This window comes from Aptenodytes patagonicus, chromosome 13 (genome assembly GCF_965638725.1).
Source record: "Aptenodytes patagonicus chromosome 13, bAptPat1.pri.cur, whole genome shotgun sequence".
Lineage (NCBI taxonomy): Eukaryota > Metazoa > Chordata > Aves > Sphenisciformes > Spheniscidae > Aptenodytes > Aptenodytes patagonicus.
In genome coordinates, this window is record NC_134961.1 from 1,903,068 (window position 1) to 1,917,591 (window position 14,524).

The following is a 14,524-nucleotide window of genomic DNA, read 5'->3' on the forward strand; positions in this document are numbered from 1 at the left end:
TAAAACCACTCAGATGCATCTCCAAGGAGATTGCAGGGTAAAACTTTGGTCAAAGCACTCTTTACTGATTTCATAGTTGGCCGTATCAGTGTTGATTAATCATTGCTCGGTGTGATTAATCATTTGTCAGCTCCTGTGGCACTAAGGGGTCTTGGACTGGGATGCAGAGGTCACTGTGTAAGCAGTTTGAAATAGCCTTGCCTGTGCTACCACTAATCTGGGTTTATGCAGCAAGGCTGGAGAGCCCCCCTCTCCAGCACCCCGTGCCGTGGCAGTCCCCTGTGGCTGCTTGGCCACACGTGTGGCCGCACCACATTTGCTGAGGCGCTTTGGGATAGCGGAGCAGGTCGTGCCAGTGGCACGTTCGCACAAATACCCACACTGCAGCCTTGCACAAATTTCCCTTGTCTTCCCTTCAGCGTGAAAGGAAGATCTGACACTACTGAAACCTTGAGTATCTGTTACGACTTTCCTGCATGTTTTAAATTTTTTTAGCTAGAAATTCTCTCACTTGTAAATTTTTTTAATTTATTTTCTACTTTTTTGAATTTTTTAATTCCAATAGGCTGTCATCTGTATCTGAATGATTTTTTTTTTCTCCTTGGATGCACCCAAAACCAATTGGTTATATTTCCAAGCAAAGTATCTCAGAGTTCAAACATCCCAAATCCCTCTGTCTTCACCCAGCTCTCTTGTGAAATTTAATATGTAATTTCAGTCTGAGGCAGATAACTGCAAAGGTTTAAATGACATTTGTATGTTGGTCACGTTACATATATAGTCCACTACAAAAAAAAAAAATTGCACTGTTTTTTTGCAACAATTCTTTTGCAAGAAATCTGGGGAAAAAAAGAGCTTGATTTAGGGAAGGACACTGGTGGGCCTGAACCACCAGCTCTTGTGAAATGGTTGTTTTGGGTACAAAGAGAGCATGTTAATCTGAACCTTTAAGAAAATAACTAATGTAAACTGGGTTGTTGAGATAGTTTGCTTGGTAAATCAGGTGTATGCAGTCCTCTGGCTTGCCTAGACAGCTCCTGCTGCTGTGCAACTGCTTGGGGATTTTATTCAGTCTGATCTGGTGTGAAGTCAATACTAGAGACTGATCACGCTAGAAAAGGAGCCCAAGCTGGGATTCGGCATGACATGTTGGCTTGCTTGGGCTGGAGGATTTGCAGGAGGTGCGCAAAGTGTTAGCTGGTTCTGTCTGTCCACGTTAATCCCAGTGGGGTTTAGAAGAAGGGAGGGAAGTGGCTTCATGCAGCCATTCATTTTTTTTACATATATATATATATATATATATATTTGATCCTGTTCAAGACTTCGGTCATCGAGGTGGTTGTCTTAAAGCAATATTGTGGGTATGCACTTAAGAGAAAGTAGTGGCACAATACTGCTGCTGTTCCCTCTGGGGAAGGAGGGGCAGAGAAGGGAGAGATAAATCATAGTTCCTACATACTAGTCAGTGCAGAGTTACTGCAGCAAGGAGATGAAAGAGCAAATGCAGGCAGATTAGCAGCCAAAGTATTAAAACAAGCTAATATTAAGTACTCTGTGCCTTTCATTTGACTGGGATATTCTGTTGTTCACCTTGCACTCTGCAGAATTGTAGAGGAGGAGAAAATAACAGCTAGTTCTGGCAATGGCTTGCAAAAAAAATTTAGAATATTTGTCTTTGATTTCCCTTAGTTTCTCTGTTGGAGCAGAAAGGTACTGTTGTGTATAGATACTGATTTTGATAAGAGGATGCTGGGTGGAAAAGATGGATTGCTCTCCTGATAGCTCAGTTTCTTCAGCAACGAAAGATCAGGCATGTTAACAGCACAACTTTATTGTGACTGCAGCGTGGTGCTTCAGCTGTCCTTCATATGATCTCAGGCATCTTTGGCTGCTGTATTTTTAGAGTTGTGCAAAGAAGGTTAGCAAAGGACTTAATATCAATGTGCGACAGGGGTTCTTTCTCAAATATGGAAATGTTCCACCTATTTAGGTGATGGGTTTGGGCACTTATCTTAGTTATATCACCAGGGTTGTGCATAGACATGTGCCCCTCTGCCCTGTCCTTTCTTCATTCTCCAGATGTTGTTTAGCTGTCTGAAACAGTGACTGCACTCTGTTAGTAGTTGTCCTTGTCTTGGTTTTGCTAGATTTCATGACAGTTTATTAGGAAGTCTGTCTCCAGCTGGGTCAAGTGCATAGTTAAGAGGAGGAGAAAAAAACAGCTGTGTGTTGAGATCCAGTGGCTTGATCTTCAAATCGGAGCCAGAGGTACCTGGATTCTGTGGTGGTGTGGGGGGCTTCAGATTGGCCATTATAGTCTTTCAGTGGCGAGGAGGCATGTACAGCTCAGTACTCCTGGTGAAGCTGTTGAAGTGAGGCCTTTGGAGGGTATCTGTGCTTTGATCCTTCGCTGTACTAGTAGAACAGCTCTTGTTTCTCTGCAAACTCCCTCAAATGTTCATGGCGCAGCTGCTTTGCACCTCTTAAATTTGTGGGAAATCATGAGTACTCGGGGCAAGAAATCCTTGGCCAGCCCTAATCCTGACCCAGAGAAACAGATGGTGCTGGCTCAGCCTTTGCTTCCTACGGTTAGTCCTTGCTCGTTGAACGTGGAGCCTGGGGATGTACGGTGTTACCTGCTTGCCTGGAGCTGTGAGCCGAGGCGGTGGAGAGCATGCCTGAGATCAGGCAGCAAGGGATACGGTGCTGCGTAGCTGAGAGTGAGGAGGGTCTGGCACTCCTTGCAGGAACAGAGGTGTGGGATTTTAGGGGTATTTAGGTGGACTTGTGATTTGCTGTCAAGCCTATGGACAATCCTACTACTGTTCTCATGTAATCTTCTGACACTCAAGGTGTTGTCTAGCCTCTGCACTAGCTGCTGCTTTCTGAAGTCATGGGATTAACTGGGGTGGCCTTCGTTTAGGGTAGGGTTTTCAGTTACACTTTTTGCAAGTGTGATAAGGGCATGCGTAAGGAGTGGCATGGGACAAACAGCTGAAAAATAGGTGCTAAATGTTCAGGTATTCCAGTGGCCTACAAAGGTGTTCACAGCTTTCACTGCCTGAATGCTGAGCCTAGTAACTAAGTGGGTGGTCTGGGTGGCCTGGAGAGACTCTTGCTTGTGCATGCTAGAATAGAAAAGATTACCAAGGGAGAAGAGGGTAAAGGCTTTGACCTCAAGATAGCACTAGATGGTGGTTTGGAGTCTGGAGGATTGGGAGAGGGCAGGTGGAGGCACAAGTAGGAAGTATTAACTCTGCCTGAGGAGATTAATGTGCTGGCAACTGCAGATACCAGAGAGTGGGTAATAAGGGATGCACCCCTTATGTTCTGTGACCCTTGAGGAAAGCGTGGTATACCAGGAGTGGATAGCTGGAAGCATCCTGTGGCAGTGCCTGACAGCCATCTGTGAATTTCCATCATAACAAATTAAGTGTCTTAAAGCAATGAGTCTGCTTTTGTGGTATGGAGCCAGGTGGATGGGTGTTGGAAACAGTCACTTGCCATGGGAAGCTTTATATTTATCTAAAATGTTTTAGTTGTGATCAGGAGAGAAAAGCACAGGTAGAGGCCTCACAGATATGGGGAAAGTTCTCCAAGAAACGTGGCAAAGCAAGCAGAACATGACTCAGTGACTTGGAGAGGATGATTTAAAGACCTGTGCACTTCATTCATGGCCAGAACTCCAGCTGGTAGTCTGCTTGCGCTTTCCTCCTGATGCTAGAGCAATACGATAATCTGAAATAACTTCTGTTCCGTTTGGAGGCCTAGGAGCAGGAGATACGGAATGTGTCCTTAAGTGCCTGAGCTATTTTAGGAGCAGGTATGATTCACAGCACCAGCCTACATGAATACGTACAGGGGCAACCAGCCTTTGAACTGCTGTGGTAATGGAGAATGCAGCCACCCCTGAGCATGCCCATGGCGCTGTGCATGTGCTGACAACTGAGCTGATCTCAATTGTTATCACATTAATATTTTCTTCTGTGGTAGATAAAAATATAAATACTCGTGAGAGAACTATGTGCTGTGTAAAATGATTGTGTCTTATGGAAGACGGGAAGATGGCAGCAATTCATAGAGGTTAGGCTCGTCTGTGGGATGATAGCAAAAAAATCTTATGACCAAAACGGTGTAGCTCTCTGAGAGCACAGTGGGAAGAGCACAGGTTCTCCTCCTGTCACAGCTGTAGTTGAATCCTGAGCTTCTTGTGCAGCTTGTGCTAGTGTTGCTTCAGTTACATATTTACAATAGCATCCCAATGTGCAAGCCATTTTCCAGAAAATATTCCATCCTGCAAAGATCTTGCAATATAATGAGAGATGGAGAAGCTAGGGAAAGAGGAGCAACAGTAGGCAGCATTTATGCAAGTTAACTTTGTTTGCTGCAAGTGCCATGGAAAGCTGGATTTTTGCTAGAGCTGGTAAAGAAGCTTTGGATAAAAGGCTTTTCAGAGGGATGTGGGTTAATTAAAAGAGGGAAGATTTCGGAACCAGGAGAGAATTGTTTTAGAAATGGATAAATCAAGGCAAAGTGAGTAGCTAGTTATTTGTGGTCTTACCCTTGGTAGTCTAGGACAACCGGAACTGTTTGACACGTCACATTTTTAAGGCACAGGAGTATTCAATATTTTTAACTAGCTGCTTCATACAGGCAATATGTCTGACGAATTTTATTATCTCTGGGTCAAGTCTTTAGCTAGCAGAAATCAGCAGAGCTGTGCTTGCTTTTGCTAGCTAAAGATTAGGTTCCTGATGTTCAAGTTATTATGAGTCCCTTCCCAGTGCTCTTTAACAACAGGCTTTTATTTCTACTTCATGTGTTAAGACCTGCTTAGCTTGATGACTGACATGAGCGGATGCCAGCTCTGTTTATAATTATTTTGCTTTAACTTCAACCCCTGCGTTGGCTCCCCTTTTCTCAGAGGTGAAGGGCATCTGTTTTGTTCGACTCTTGCTGGAAGGAAAATAATTAATTCAGAAAGAGTTAAAGTTGATCTAGTCAGAAGCTGAAATTTGTTTTGTTTTCACTTCCAGGCATATGAAAAGCGCTTTCCTACATGTCCAGAGATCCCAGTCTTCCTGGGGAGTGAAATCCTGCATGAATCCCGGAGTGATGACGGAGCTGTACATATCATTGAACGGAGCTGCAAACTGAACGTGGATGCTCCCAGGCTGCTAAAGAAGGCAAGTGGAACCCAGGGCGCAGATGGTCCTGGATTTTGTTGGCTGGCTTAGATAGATAAAGGCTCCTAAAGTTACTCTTTCTCTCTCTCTTTTTCTGCACCTCCTTTTGGTTCGTCATCCTACTCAGATTGCAGGGGTAGAGTATGTTTTCTTCATCCAGAAAAACACGGTGAACTGGAAAGAGCGAACTCTCCGCATTGAAGCCCGCAATGAGACTTTTGCCAACCGTGTTGTCGTCCTTGAGACGTGTAGCTACTCAGTAAGTGCCTTGTTTCTACTTGTCTGTGAAGGAAGTGTTGAAAGCCATGTGCTAACATACAGGGTGAAGTTGCTTGAACGAATTTGGACACTGGACTGTCGCATAATATGATGAGATACTCTTAGACTGGAAGGCCGTTGGGTCTTAGGGTGCGGGCTTTTTCCAGTGCTTTCGTAGGGCTTGAAAAACTTTTTTCGGTTGACTGTGATTCTCTGATTGGAGTGTTAGGCCCTAGGGAGAGAGTAGAAAACACAGTTGGTGCTCCAGAACTGACAATATTCCCTGAGTTTCTTTTGGGTGGAAGTTCAAGTTAATAAAAACATCTGGAGCTTCGGCATATATTTAGATCTGGATATTTAGAAGGAAATCCTTAATGTCTATGATGATGAGGGCAGAGGAAAGTCTGGCAATTAATTTTGCCCACAAATAAGTGAAAGTTTTAGCATCTTGTCATGATCTTCATGCTCTAATATTTGGAGAAAGGTCTTGAGCCTTATTTGTGGCCTGGGATGTCTCATTTTGTGGCTGTGTCTTCAGCAACAGTGTGCCATTTCATTGTAATTGTGCCATTAGGGCTCAGTCACCATTAAATAGCTTCATCTGTTTCTGGAAGCAATCAGATACTGCTTTTTGTTCCCTAAACAAAAGTCGAGATCCTGTTACTTACCTGCCCTTTTGGCAGCTGGCCACAGCTCAGCTTCTTGGGAGTAAGCAAACTGTAAGTAGCTTCAGTTTCCAAGCAAGACAAAGAGTTGAAAATCTATTAACATTTTGGATCGTGAGGGTGTCTCCTGAGCCAGAGATCACTTGGTGGCTACGTGGGGCTTCTTAAAAACTGCAATAAACCAAACTTCCATCATTGTGAAAGGCATTGACAGATCTGAAACGCTCTCAGGTCAACTCTGCAATTGCTCAGACATTGTTACACTTGCTGATTTTGGCTGTGTTGCCTCCGGCTCGTGTCTTTCGGAAGGAAACGTCAGCAGCTGGGCTTTGAGGGGAACGCTTTTCCTGGAACAGAGCGGGAGCTAGTCTGCATCCTCAAGATGGTTCCCTGCTCTATTTTTACCAGTTCCCTTTTCCCTGCCAGAGTGCACCGGAAACAGGTTTATTCTCATCTTTCCTTTTCTGCAGTGTTCTCTGAAGCAACTTGGAGAAATATGATCCTGATCTTGCAGTTACTTAATATCTCCCCTGGGGGAATTTGTGCCCTTTATAGAGCTCGTATCTTTGTGTGTGGGCTGGAATTTTTTTCTTTCATGTCAGTTTGTGAACAGCAGCACCTACAGAGAAAAGGCGGAGCCCTCTCAGAAAAGGGTTAAGTTTAAAAGAGGAAAAGATGGTGTAGGTTTTTACCGTATAGAGAGTAACTATGAGGGGAAATGGCTAGAAAGGAAAGGTGGATATTGAACTGACAGCGGGAAAACTCCCTGCTCTGCCATGTCTCCTGTGTTTTGGGGGGAAGACTGACATTAGTGGCCGAGTTTCCTATCCAAAACTAGAAAAAAACCTGTTTTGCATTTTTCTTGCTTTGCAGATGTAGGGGTTTTTAATTGAGTGTTCTGAGAGGCCATCCCTGTCTTTCCGTAAGGAGATCTTGACATGATGGTTTCAAGTGGGCAGTCTCACCACTATTTTAGTGCAACTTCTGCTATGAGTATTACTGTTCAGGTCTGCTGGGGCAGAGATGGGTTTTAATCTTGATTTCCTTGTGCATGTGAAGAATGCTGGGTTAACCACAAACGTACATATGTCCAGTTCATGATGTGCTTCTATTACTCTGGGAGAATTAAACTGACTGTTAAATGTGGGTCTGTCGGTGCCTCATAGGAAGCCTCTTCTGCCCCCTTACTCTGTAGCTCTGGAGATTAAATAGCCAGTTTGGCACCAGGGGCAAGGGCCCTGCCATAATGTGAACTATCTGCTACCATCCAACTGTACTTGTATCTTTGGGCTTAGGTTCACCCTGAAAATGAAGAGTGGACTTGCTTTGAACAGTCTGCATCTCTCGACATCAAGTCATTTTTTGGCTTTGAAAGCACAGTGGAAAAAATTGCTATGAAGCAGTACACCTCAAACATCAAGCGGGTAAGATGGGCTTCCCTTTGGGCCGTAAAAATAAGAAAATCAAATGCCTGCTCTCAGTGTGCCTCTATTTTCTTTTCTGTAAAATAGACCCACTATAGTTTTATACACTCGCATATGTCTCTGAAATCCCTCAGTAGGGCAAAAGAAGAAAAAGCCAGTGTGCAATGAGCAAAAACAATCTGCTCACTGGAATGTGTGTGTGCAGGGGAGGGAGCAGGCTGTACCAGAGGAGGATCGCAGTAGATGCTGTGGGTGCCAGGCTCCTCAGACACTGAGGACACTGTTCTCATGCAGGAAGAGAAAGTTCTGGGTAAAAATCAGCACCCTGTCTCTCCAGTAGCTTGGGCAGAGGCACTTCCTTTTGGTGGCCTTTTCCCCTGGGCTGCAGAGGAACAGGGCAGCTAACTGATTGTTTGGGAGCAGGAGAATGGGATAAAAGCATTATAAAGGTAGCTGCATCCATAGCATTGGAATTTGCCTGGCCAGTGTTATGAAAGCACCATACAAATGGTGAATTATACTGAAATTTTTCCAACGGGGTCATGCAGATGGAAGGAGACAACTATTTCCCTTCTGTTTATCTCTAACACCATTAGTCATCTGTCCTGAGGAGAACTCTCTTCTGCACCTTTCTGGTTTTGGGGAGATGAGACTGTTTTTTCCTGATGAGAGTTTTCCCCTTCAGGGCAAGGAAGTGATTGAACACTACCTGAAGGAGTTGATCTCCCAAGGGATCACATTCATCCCCCGCTGGACACCTCCCCCAGTGTGCGGACAGAAGGATGAGCGAAGCCCAGCTGTTGGACACGATGCTGATGACGGACTGCTTGAGTCTGGGGCTCGTGGAACTACCAAAGAGCAAACTGGCAGCTCCTGCCCTCCAGCAGAGGCTGTCAGCCCTGATGGTATGCACTGTCCAGGCAGTAGCAGCTGCTGGCAATTTAAATGCCTTGAGTAGCACTGACTGAGTTTATTTTTATTTTTTTGGCATGAGGTTTTTCTTCTGGATTGTGGGTGGAGAGGTGGGAAAGTTATTTTCTTTCTTCAAGGAAAACACAAACAATGGAACTTTTTTTTCCCAAAACTGAAAAGCCAAGAAAAACTGTGCAGGCAGTATGTTTTTGTTTGAGCTTAGAAAAAAAACTTAGTTTTGATCTGACCTTTAAGGTATTTTATACTTTAAATTGGAGAAACTTAAAGGTATCTTGAGTACGCTATAACTGAATTATAATGAAATATTTTGGCTGTTTCAAAATTAATGTTCTTGGGGATGGGTTTGGATGGTTTTTGCCTCCATATCAAGCCAAGACAAACTTGCAGAATGTTACCTAATGCATTTCTCTCACAAAATGCCTGAATCGGACTTTATCTTTCTGCGTGTTGATCTGATGATATCTTCTAAACTACATAAAATTCTTCTCTGACAAAAAGAAATAGAAGGGGCCTTTTAATTTAGAGCTGTGGTATTAGAAATAGGAGTTGTCATTCCTCAGAAGGAGAGACAGCACTTGTTTTGCTGAGTGTAATTAGGGAAAAAGCTTGGAATTCGGAACTGTCAATGGTTCTGGTCTCACCAGACCTTCTCTGGTAGCTTCTCTGTGTTGGAATCCATCTGGAAAAAGGACCGAAATCCACAGAGGAGCTGATTATAAGAAATGTTCATGTGCTTTGAGATTAAAGTTAATCTAAGAGTGGCAGATCCCATCTAGCAGAAGAGGAGAGTAGCTCTTATTTTTCTGCTTATATTCATGTTTAGGAAGTGATTAGCTTCCCTGGGACTGCTCCCCAGCTTGCTAGCTCTGTGGATTCGGTGGGGGCGTAGCACTTATCAAATATAATTTCTGTATTATCAGTCAGCAAAAGCATATCCTGTGGGTGTCCAGGCCTTATTCTGTAGTTAATGGTATCTGCTGAAAAAAAAATCCTGCCTGATGAAGAGCTAGCTCAGAGGTCCTCCTCCCAGCCCTCCTCCTCGTGTGCCTGCCCGCCTCCAGCACAGCTACTGGCCTGTGCTGCTCCCCTTTGGGTACCACGTTCTCCTTGCTGGCACCTGCACATACAAGCCTCAGATGGCACATCTGCTTCTATCTCTGAATGCTGGCAGACTCAAGCCCCTTGTCCTTTGTCTCTGATCTGGAGGGACCTCGAGCTGCTGGTATGCACAGGACTTCTCATGCCAAAAATCTCCCTTGCTGTCAGAAATGGTAGTGTTATTCTCCCTTTCCCTCTGGTGTCCGTAAGCAGAATAACATTGCCGTTTTCAGCTATCTGCTTTTTAGCCTCTTGTGCGTGAGATCTTTAGGACACCAGAGGATTTAAGTACCCAGATCTTGGAGTGGTTAATGAGATGAGTGCCAGAGCTCCTGTTTTTGTGGTTTTTGTTTTTTTTTTTTTTAAAGCTCCTGCAGGAGCAGTTCAGGGTTGAATGAAATACTAGTGTTCTAAGAGGCAGGCAGAGTGATCTAGCTTTGATAGCTTACAAGCTGTCTGTGTCCTTATGCCCTAATCACCGTGAGAATATCACTCACTTTTTTCCCCCAGGCAGCTAAAATGAGGGCTTCTGCGCTCTTCCAGTGTAAATCGTAAGTAACCTGAGGTGTAGAAATAACTGCGCGTCTCCTTTCTGGCTATGCCAAGTCTCCTCTGAATTGTTCTTTTTTTTTTTCTCCAGCTGACAAATTGGATGCTGATTACATTGAGCGATATCTGGGCCAGCTGACTCCAATGCAAGAGAGTTGCTTGATCCGCCTTCGCCAGTGGCTTCAAGAAACGCACAAAGGCAAGGTGGGTAGGTGAGGCAGAGAGCACCCCTTTGCAAGCCTGAACGCAGTTGTTCTCATAGCTTGTGTGCCTTCAACCCCACAATAAAACTCAGGGTCACAGACAATTCGTGTGTTGAGACCCAACTGTTTTGGCAAGGTTAGGTAAAAGGCCAGGCACGGAGAATGGTCTGTGAGACCCCACAGCAGGATTCAACAGTATCGCAGGCTGCACCTGCATTGCCCAGTTCAGTCCTGTCAGTATTGAAAAGGCTACTCCGTGGTCCCCAAGCATAGTGCATTTGCTGCGTACTTAGAGTAGGCGTTGACCGGGGCTTGGTGGCCCAGACCGGCCTGTCTGGACGGGTTTTGTTTCCTGAGACCTGCAGGGTGGGGTGGGAGAAATGGTTAGCCGCACTGATGGTGCGTCCCCCATCTCTGGGCAGATGCTGCTCAGCAGAGAGGCAGTCGGTAGCACCAAGCTCTCAGCTGCTGTGCATCAGCAGTGTGCTGTGTGTGTTACGTCAGGCAGGTTGTGTAAGCTTGTACAGCCAAGGGCTGAATTCTTTTGACGAAAATTCATTCTGTTCTTGTTTTAATCTCCTTTATCAAAATGTATTATTTCAAAACCACGCAGGATTCGGGAAGTAGAGACAGTCTCACCTTATGGTGTGAGGTACATTGTGTAAGCCTCCAAAATAGAGGAGCTGAGGGCACTAGATCGGGGCAAGTACAGCTGGAGTTGGCCAGCTAGTATAGATGGAAACACTTTTCCCTGAAAAGCAACACGGGTACTGTGGGCTAGATGTATCTCTGCTCTGCTGTAGCATTCAGCACCTGCTTGGGCTCCTCCTGGTTGAAGGGGAGTCTCTATATTAGGCCAAGAGGGTAGGTGGTATGTGGCTGAGAAAATAGAAGACTCAGGGCAGCTTGAATGCCTCTAGAGGGATCCAACTCCAGATTTCCTGATGGAGAGAGATTGGGTGGGAAGGAAGGAAGGACCAAGGATAGCAACAGAGTAATTGGGTGGGCTGGGTAGATAAAGAGTGCTTAGGAAGAGGGGAGAACAGGAGAAAGATGGTTGGAGCAAGTGATCTCCCTTGAAAACAGAGTACAGCTAGATAAGGCTTCCTGGTTTAGAAACTAACTGCTCAGTCAGTCATACAGAATGAGTTAGGAGGTACTCCCTGCATTCATGGGCTTTGGAGGATTTTTTTTTTTTCTTTTAACTGGCCTTTCCAAAAGAGGCTGCTGTTTGCAAGGAGCTTTGCCAGTACTTTCTGCATGCCTTGCTGTATCTTTCTCAGAGCTGAGAGCGCGCATGTCTTGTCTGAGTATAAGGAGTTTAAAGATGATTTTTAAACCCCTATTTTTTTCTTGGAAAAACTAATGTGTATCACCCATGTAGAAATAAAATGTAACAAAGATTTAGTGCTATAGTTCTGTTGATACTGAACTTGTGAAGAAGTCCCCTTCTGTGCGAGTGTGCACGTGGGTTTTGTTGGTACCTATGAATGTGGATGGAGAAACAGTTACCAGAAAACCGCAGGCTGAAGAGAAGAACAGTATGTGTCGAGGTAGTGTGTGAAAGTCTCCCAGCAGCTGATAAGCTCCAGAGGCTAACAACACTGTTGAATCTGCAAGAGCTGATAAATTCGGAACACCAACCACCTGCCAAATCTGTCCAAGGCCACTGGGCATACGGTAGCATCAACAGGTTGTATAACTTGGACCGTGTCCAAGAGTGTGGTGGCTGCTAGAGGCAGGTAGAGACTACAGGAATATATATACCCCCGATGGAACAAAGGACCCCTTGAAGGACTGTCTGAACACCTACCTGCAAGCTGCTATCATGTCACTATGATGCTCTGCCTCCGAGTAAACAGCTGGGGCTGGCCTCCCAACTAACCAGGTAACTGAGTATGTGTGAGTGAACTGTGTGAATGGTTACCTGCTAATAACAACAGATTAACTAACAAAACTTGCTCTACTAAATATTGCTTGTGATCCCTGTCTCCCCTGATTCAACCTCCTGTCAGATAAAAGGGGCTTGGCAACAAGCAGACACAGAACAAAGGGGGCAGGGATGAATTCCCAGGTATAGTTATGCTCTGAAATACAGGACGTGAAGCTTTTCAGATCTGTCCAGTAAAACAGTGTGTACTTCTGTGTGGTAGGAGATATCTCAGCTATTGGGTATCCAGCTGAAAACGAGCCCTAGATGAGAGTAAAACAGTGAGACTGTATCCACGTGTGATCTGCAAGGGTCTCGGTTTCAGGTGGAAGAAGCACATTCCAAATGTTTGCTTGTTTTGTTCCATGGGTGGCTGTTTTCCCCCCTCCTAGTCAGAGGCTGGGGAATGGAAGCTGGAGAAGGTAAAAGTGCCAGCACATGAGAAAAAGTGAAACAAGTGCCTCTTGGGTGCTTGGAGCTCTGTGAGCGTGTGCAAGCCCTCGTGCTTCCTGACAGCTGCTTGCTGTGTCTAGGTACCTTGGCAAGGTAGAGCTGACTGCCGAGCGCTCTTAGTGACAGCTGGGAGCTGCCCTGGACCCTTTGTGTAGGCTTTGTGAGCTCTGTTCCCTACACGGTCTTGAACAAGTAGGAAGGATGGTGCTGGCTGTTGAAACTTCATCCTAAATCCCCTTACTATTCACCTGTTTGCTTCTCTTAATTGCCTGTCAGAATAATACAAAACCAGGAACTTGTCCTACACGACTTGAGTTTTCTCTGGTGAGGCTGTTACCTTGCTGTGACAGTCTGTTCTTCTAATTCGGAGCAGGGATGTCCTTATTCCTCTGTCAAAAAAATATTTGTAGATCTCCTGTTTCTTGGAAACTGTCCCTTCTTATTTTTGTCCTCTTCATCCTATTTCACTATCACAGGAATTTCACTATCCATTCCCTGTTCCTTCCAAACCAGACATTATTCTTTCTAATCAGATGTATCATTGCTTTAAAGAAAACTTCAAATGGTGTTAAAATTGCAGATACTTAAAGCTAGTAATCAATGGCTTTGCACCATGTAGAACAGTACATGTAGTTTCATTAATAAATAGAAAAACAGGCTGAAATTAAAACTTCATTTTCTTGCATATGGCAGTTACTGCTTTGGTTGGACAAAGATAATGAAGAGACTAATTCCACTCAGAGTGGAGTAAGTCCCCTTAGAGCTCCCCGCCTTTGGTCCAAACAGAAGCACTGAACTTGCCTCTTACCTGTAGCTATGTACAGCATAGCTTTGAAATATTAAAAGTAGCAAAACCTTCTAACAGCCATCCCCTCTCCCACAACTTACAGGAGATCCAGGGGCTGTTGTAGACGTTTGTGGGTTTTGTCTGTTGTCTTGTGAACAACAGCTTCCTCTGAGCAGCAGAAACGCAAATGTACATCATCTGATGAAAATTCTGCTGTCTTTAATCTTGCTACGACGCAGAAAATTTTGGTGGCATTCTTCTAAATACACCTGAGATCCTGTTTGGGAAGGCTGCCCTTTCCTTTCTGTGACATACAAATGCAGTATTTGCAAAGTGTCAGAATGTGCTGAACAGCATTAATCTCCCATCTCCTCTTCAGGTGCGTCTAGGCTTGGCTTTAGGCTGCCTGAACTCTTTCTTTATGTGGAATCAATTCTTAATATCTCTTGCAGCTTCACACCAGCTTGTGAAACTGAGATTGCTCCCAGCCTGACACTGCTGGCGGCTTTGCTTTCTTCCCTGCTTTCTGTTTTCATGAGCATGTCAGTGAACAAACAAAAGAGCTTTGACTCCTGAACATGTGCTTTTTTTGTCCTACAGCAGAGCTTAGATTGCTTGACTTGTGCTAAGCACAGTACAGACACTCTGGAGGAGACTATCCCTGCTCGACAGAACTTGAATTTTTAATGGAAGCTTGATGTAGCAAATGAGGTCGAAGGCTTTTGGGGGAGTTGGGGTGAAGGGACTGAGGAATCAACAGCATATGCAGCTGTCATCCAGTTGTTTTGGCAACTGACAGACTTTTAGTCAAATTTGGCACTTCTGTGGAATCTATCAGGGTTGTGGGTGATTCCTGCTGTTTAGTATTACTGGCAATTTTTCTTTGATTTTCAGCTAAAGGGAACATAGGAGATTTGGAAGGAGATTGGAATAAGCCATTCTACAGACTTGGTTTGAGAAGATTTTTGTGCCTGTGGTGCTAGAATTACTGATAGAAAGTGTTGGGATGAGTGAGAGAGAGAGGGTATATTATAGTTT

The 14,524-nt window shown here is 44.6% G+C and overlaps 1 protein-coding gene across 2 annotated transcripts in view; it reads left to right on the forward strand.

Moving 5' to 3' along the window:
* Positions 1-14,524, forward strand: part of SEC14L5 (SEC14 like lipid binding 5) — a 42,833-nt gene that overhangs the window by 16,398 nt on the left and 11,911 nt on the right. For both annotated transcript variants that reach the window (XM_076351391.1, XM_076351392.1), the window contains exons 4-8: positions 5,037-5,186; positions 5,314-5,445; positions 7,405-7,533; positions 8,219-8,438; positions 10,205-10,317. In XM_076351391.1, coding sequence (XP_076207506.1) covers positions 5,037-5,186; positions 5,314-5,445; positions 7,405-7,533; positions 8,219-8,438; positions 10,205-10,317 — 744 coding nt within the window. The remainder of the gene's footprint in view (positions 1-5,036; positions 5,187-5,313; positions 5,446-7,404; positions 7,534-8,218; positions 8,439-10,204; positions 10,318-14,524) is intronic.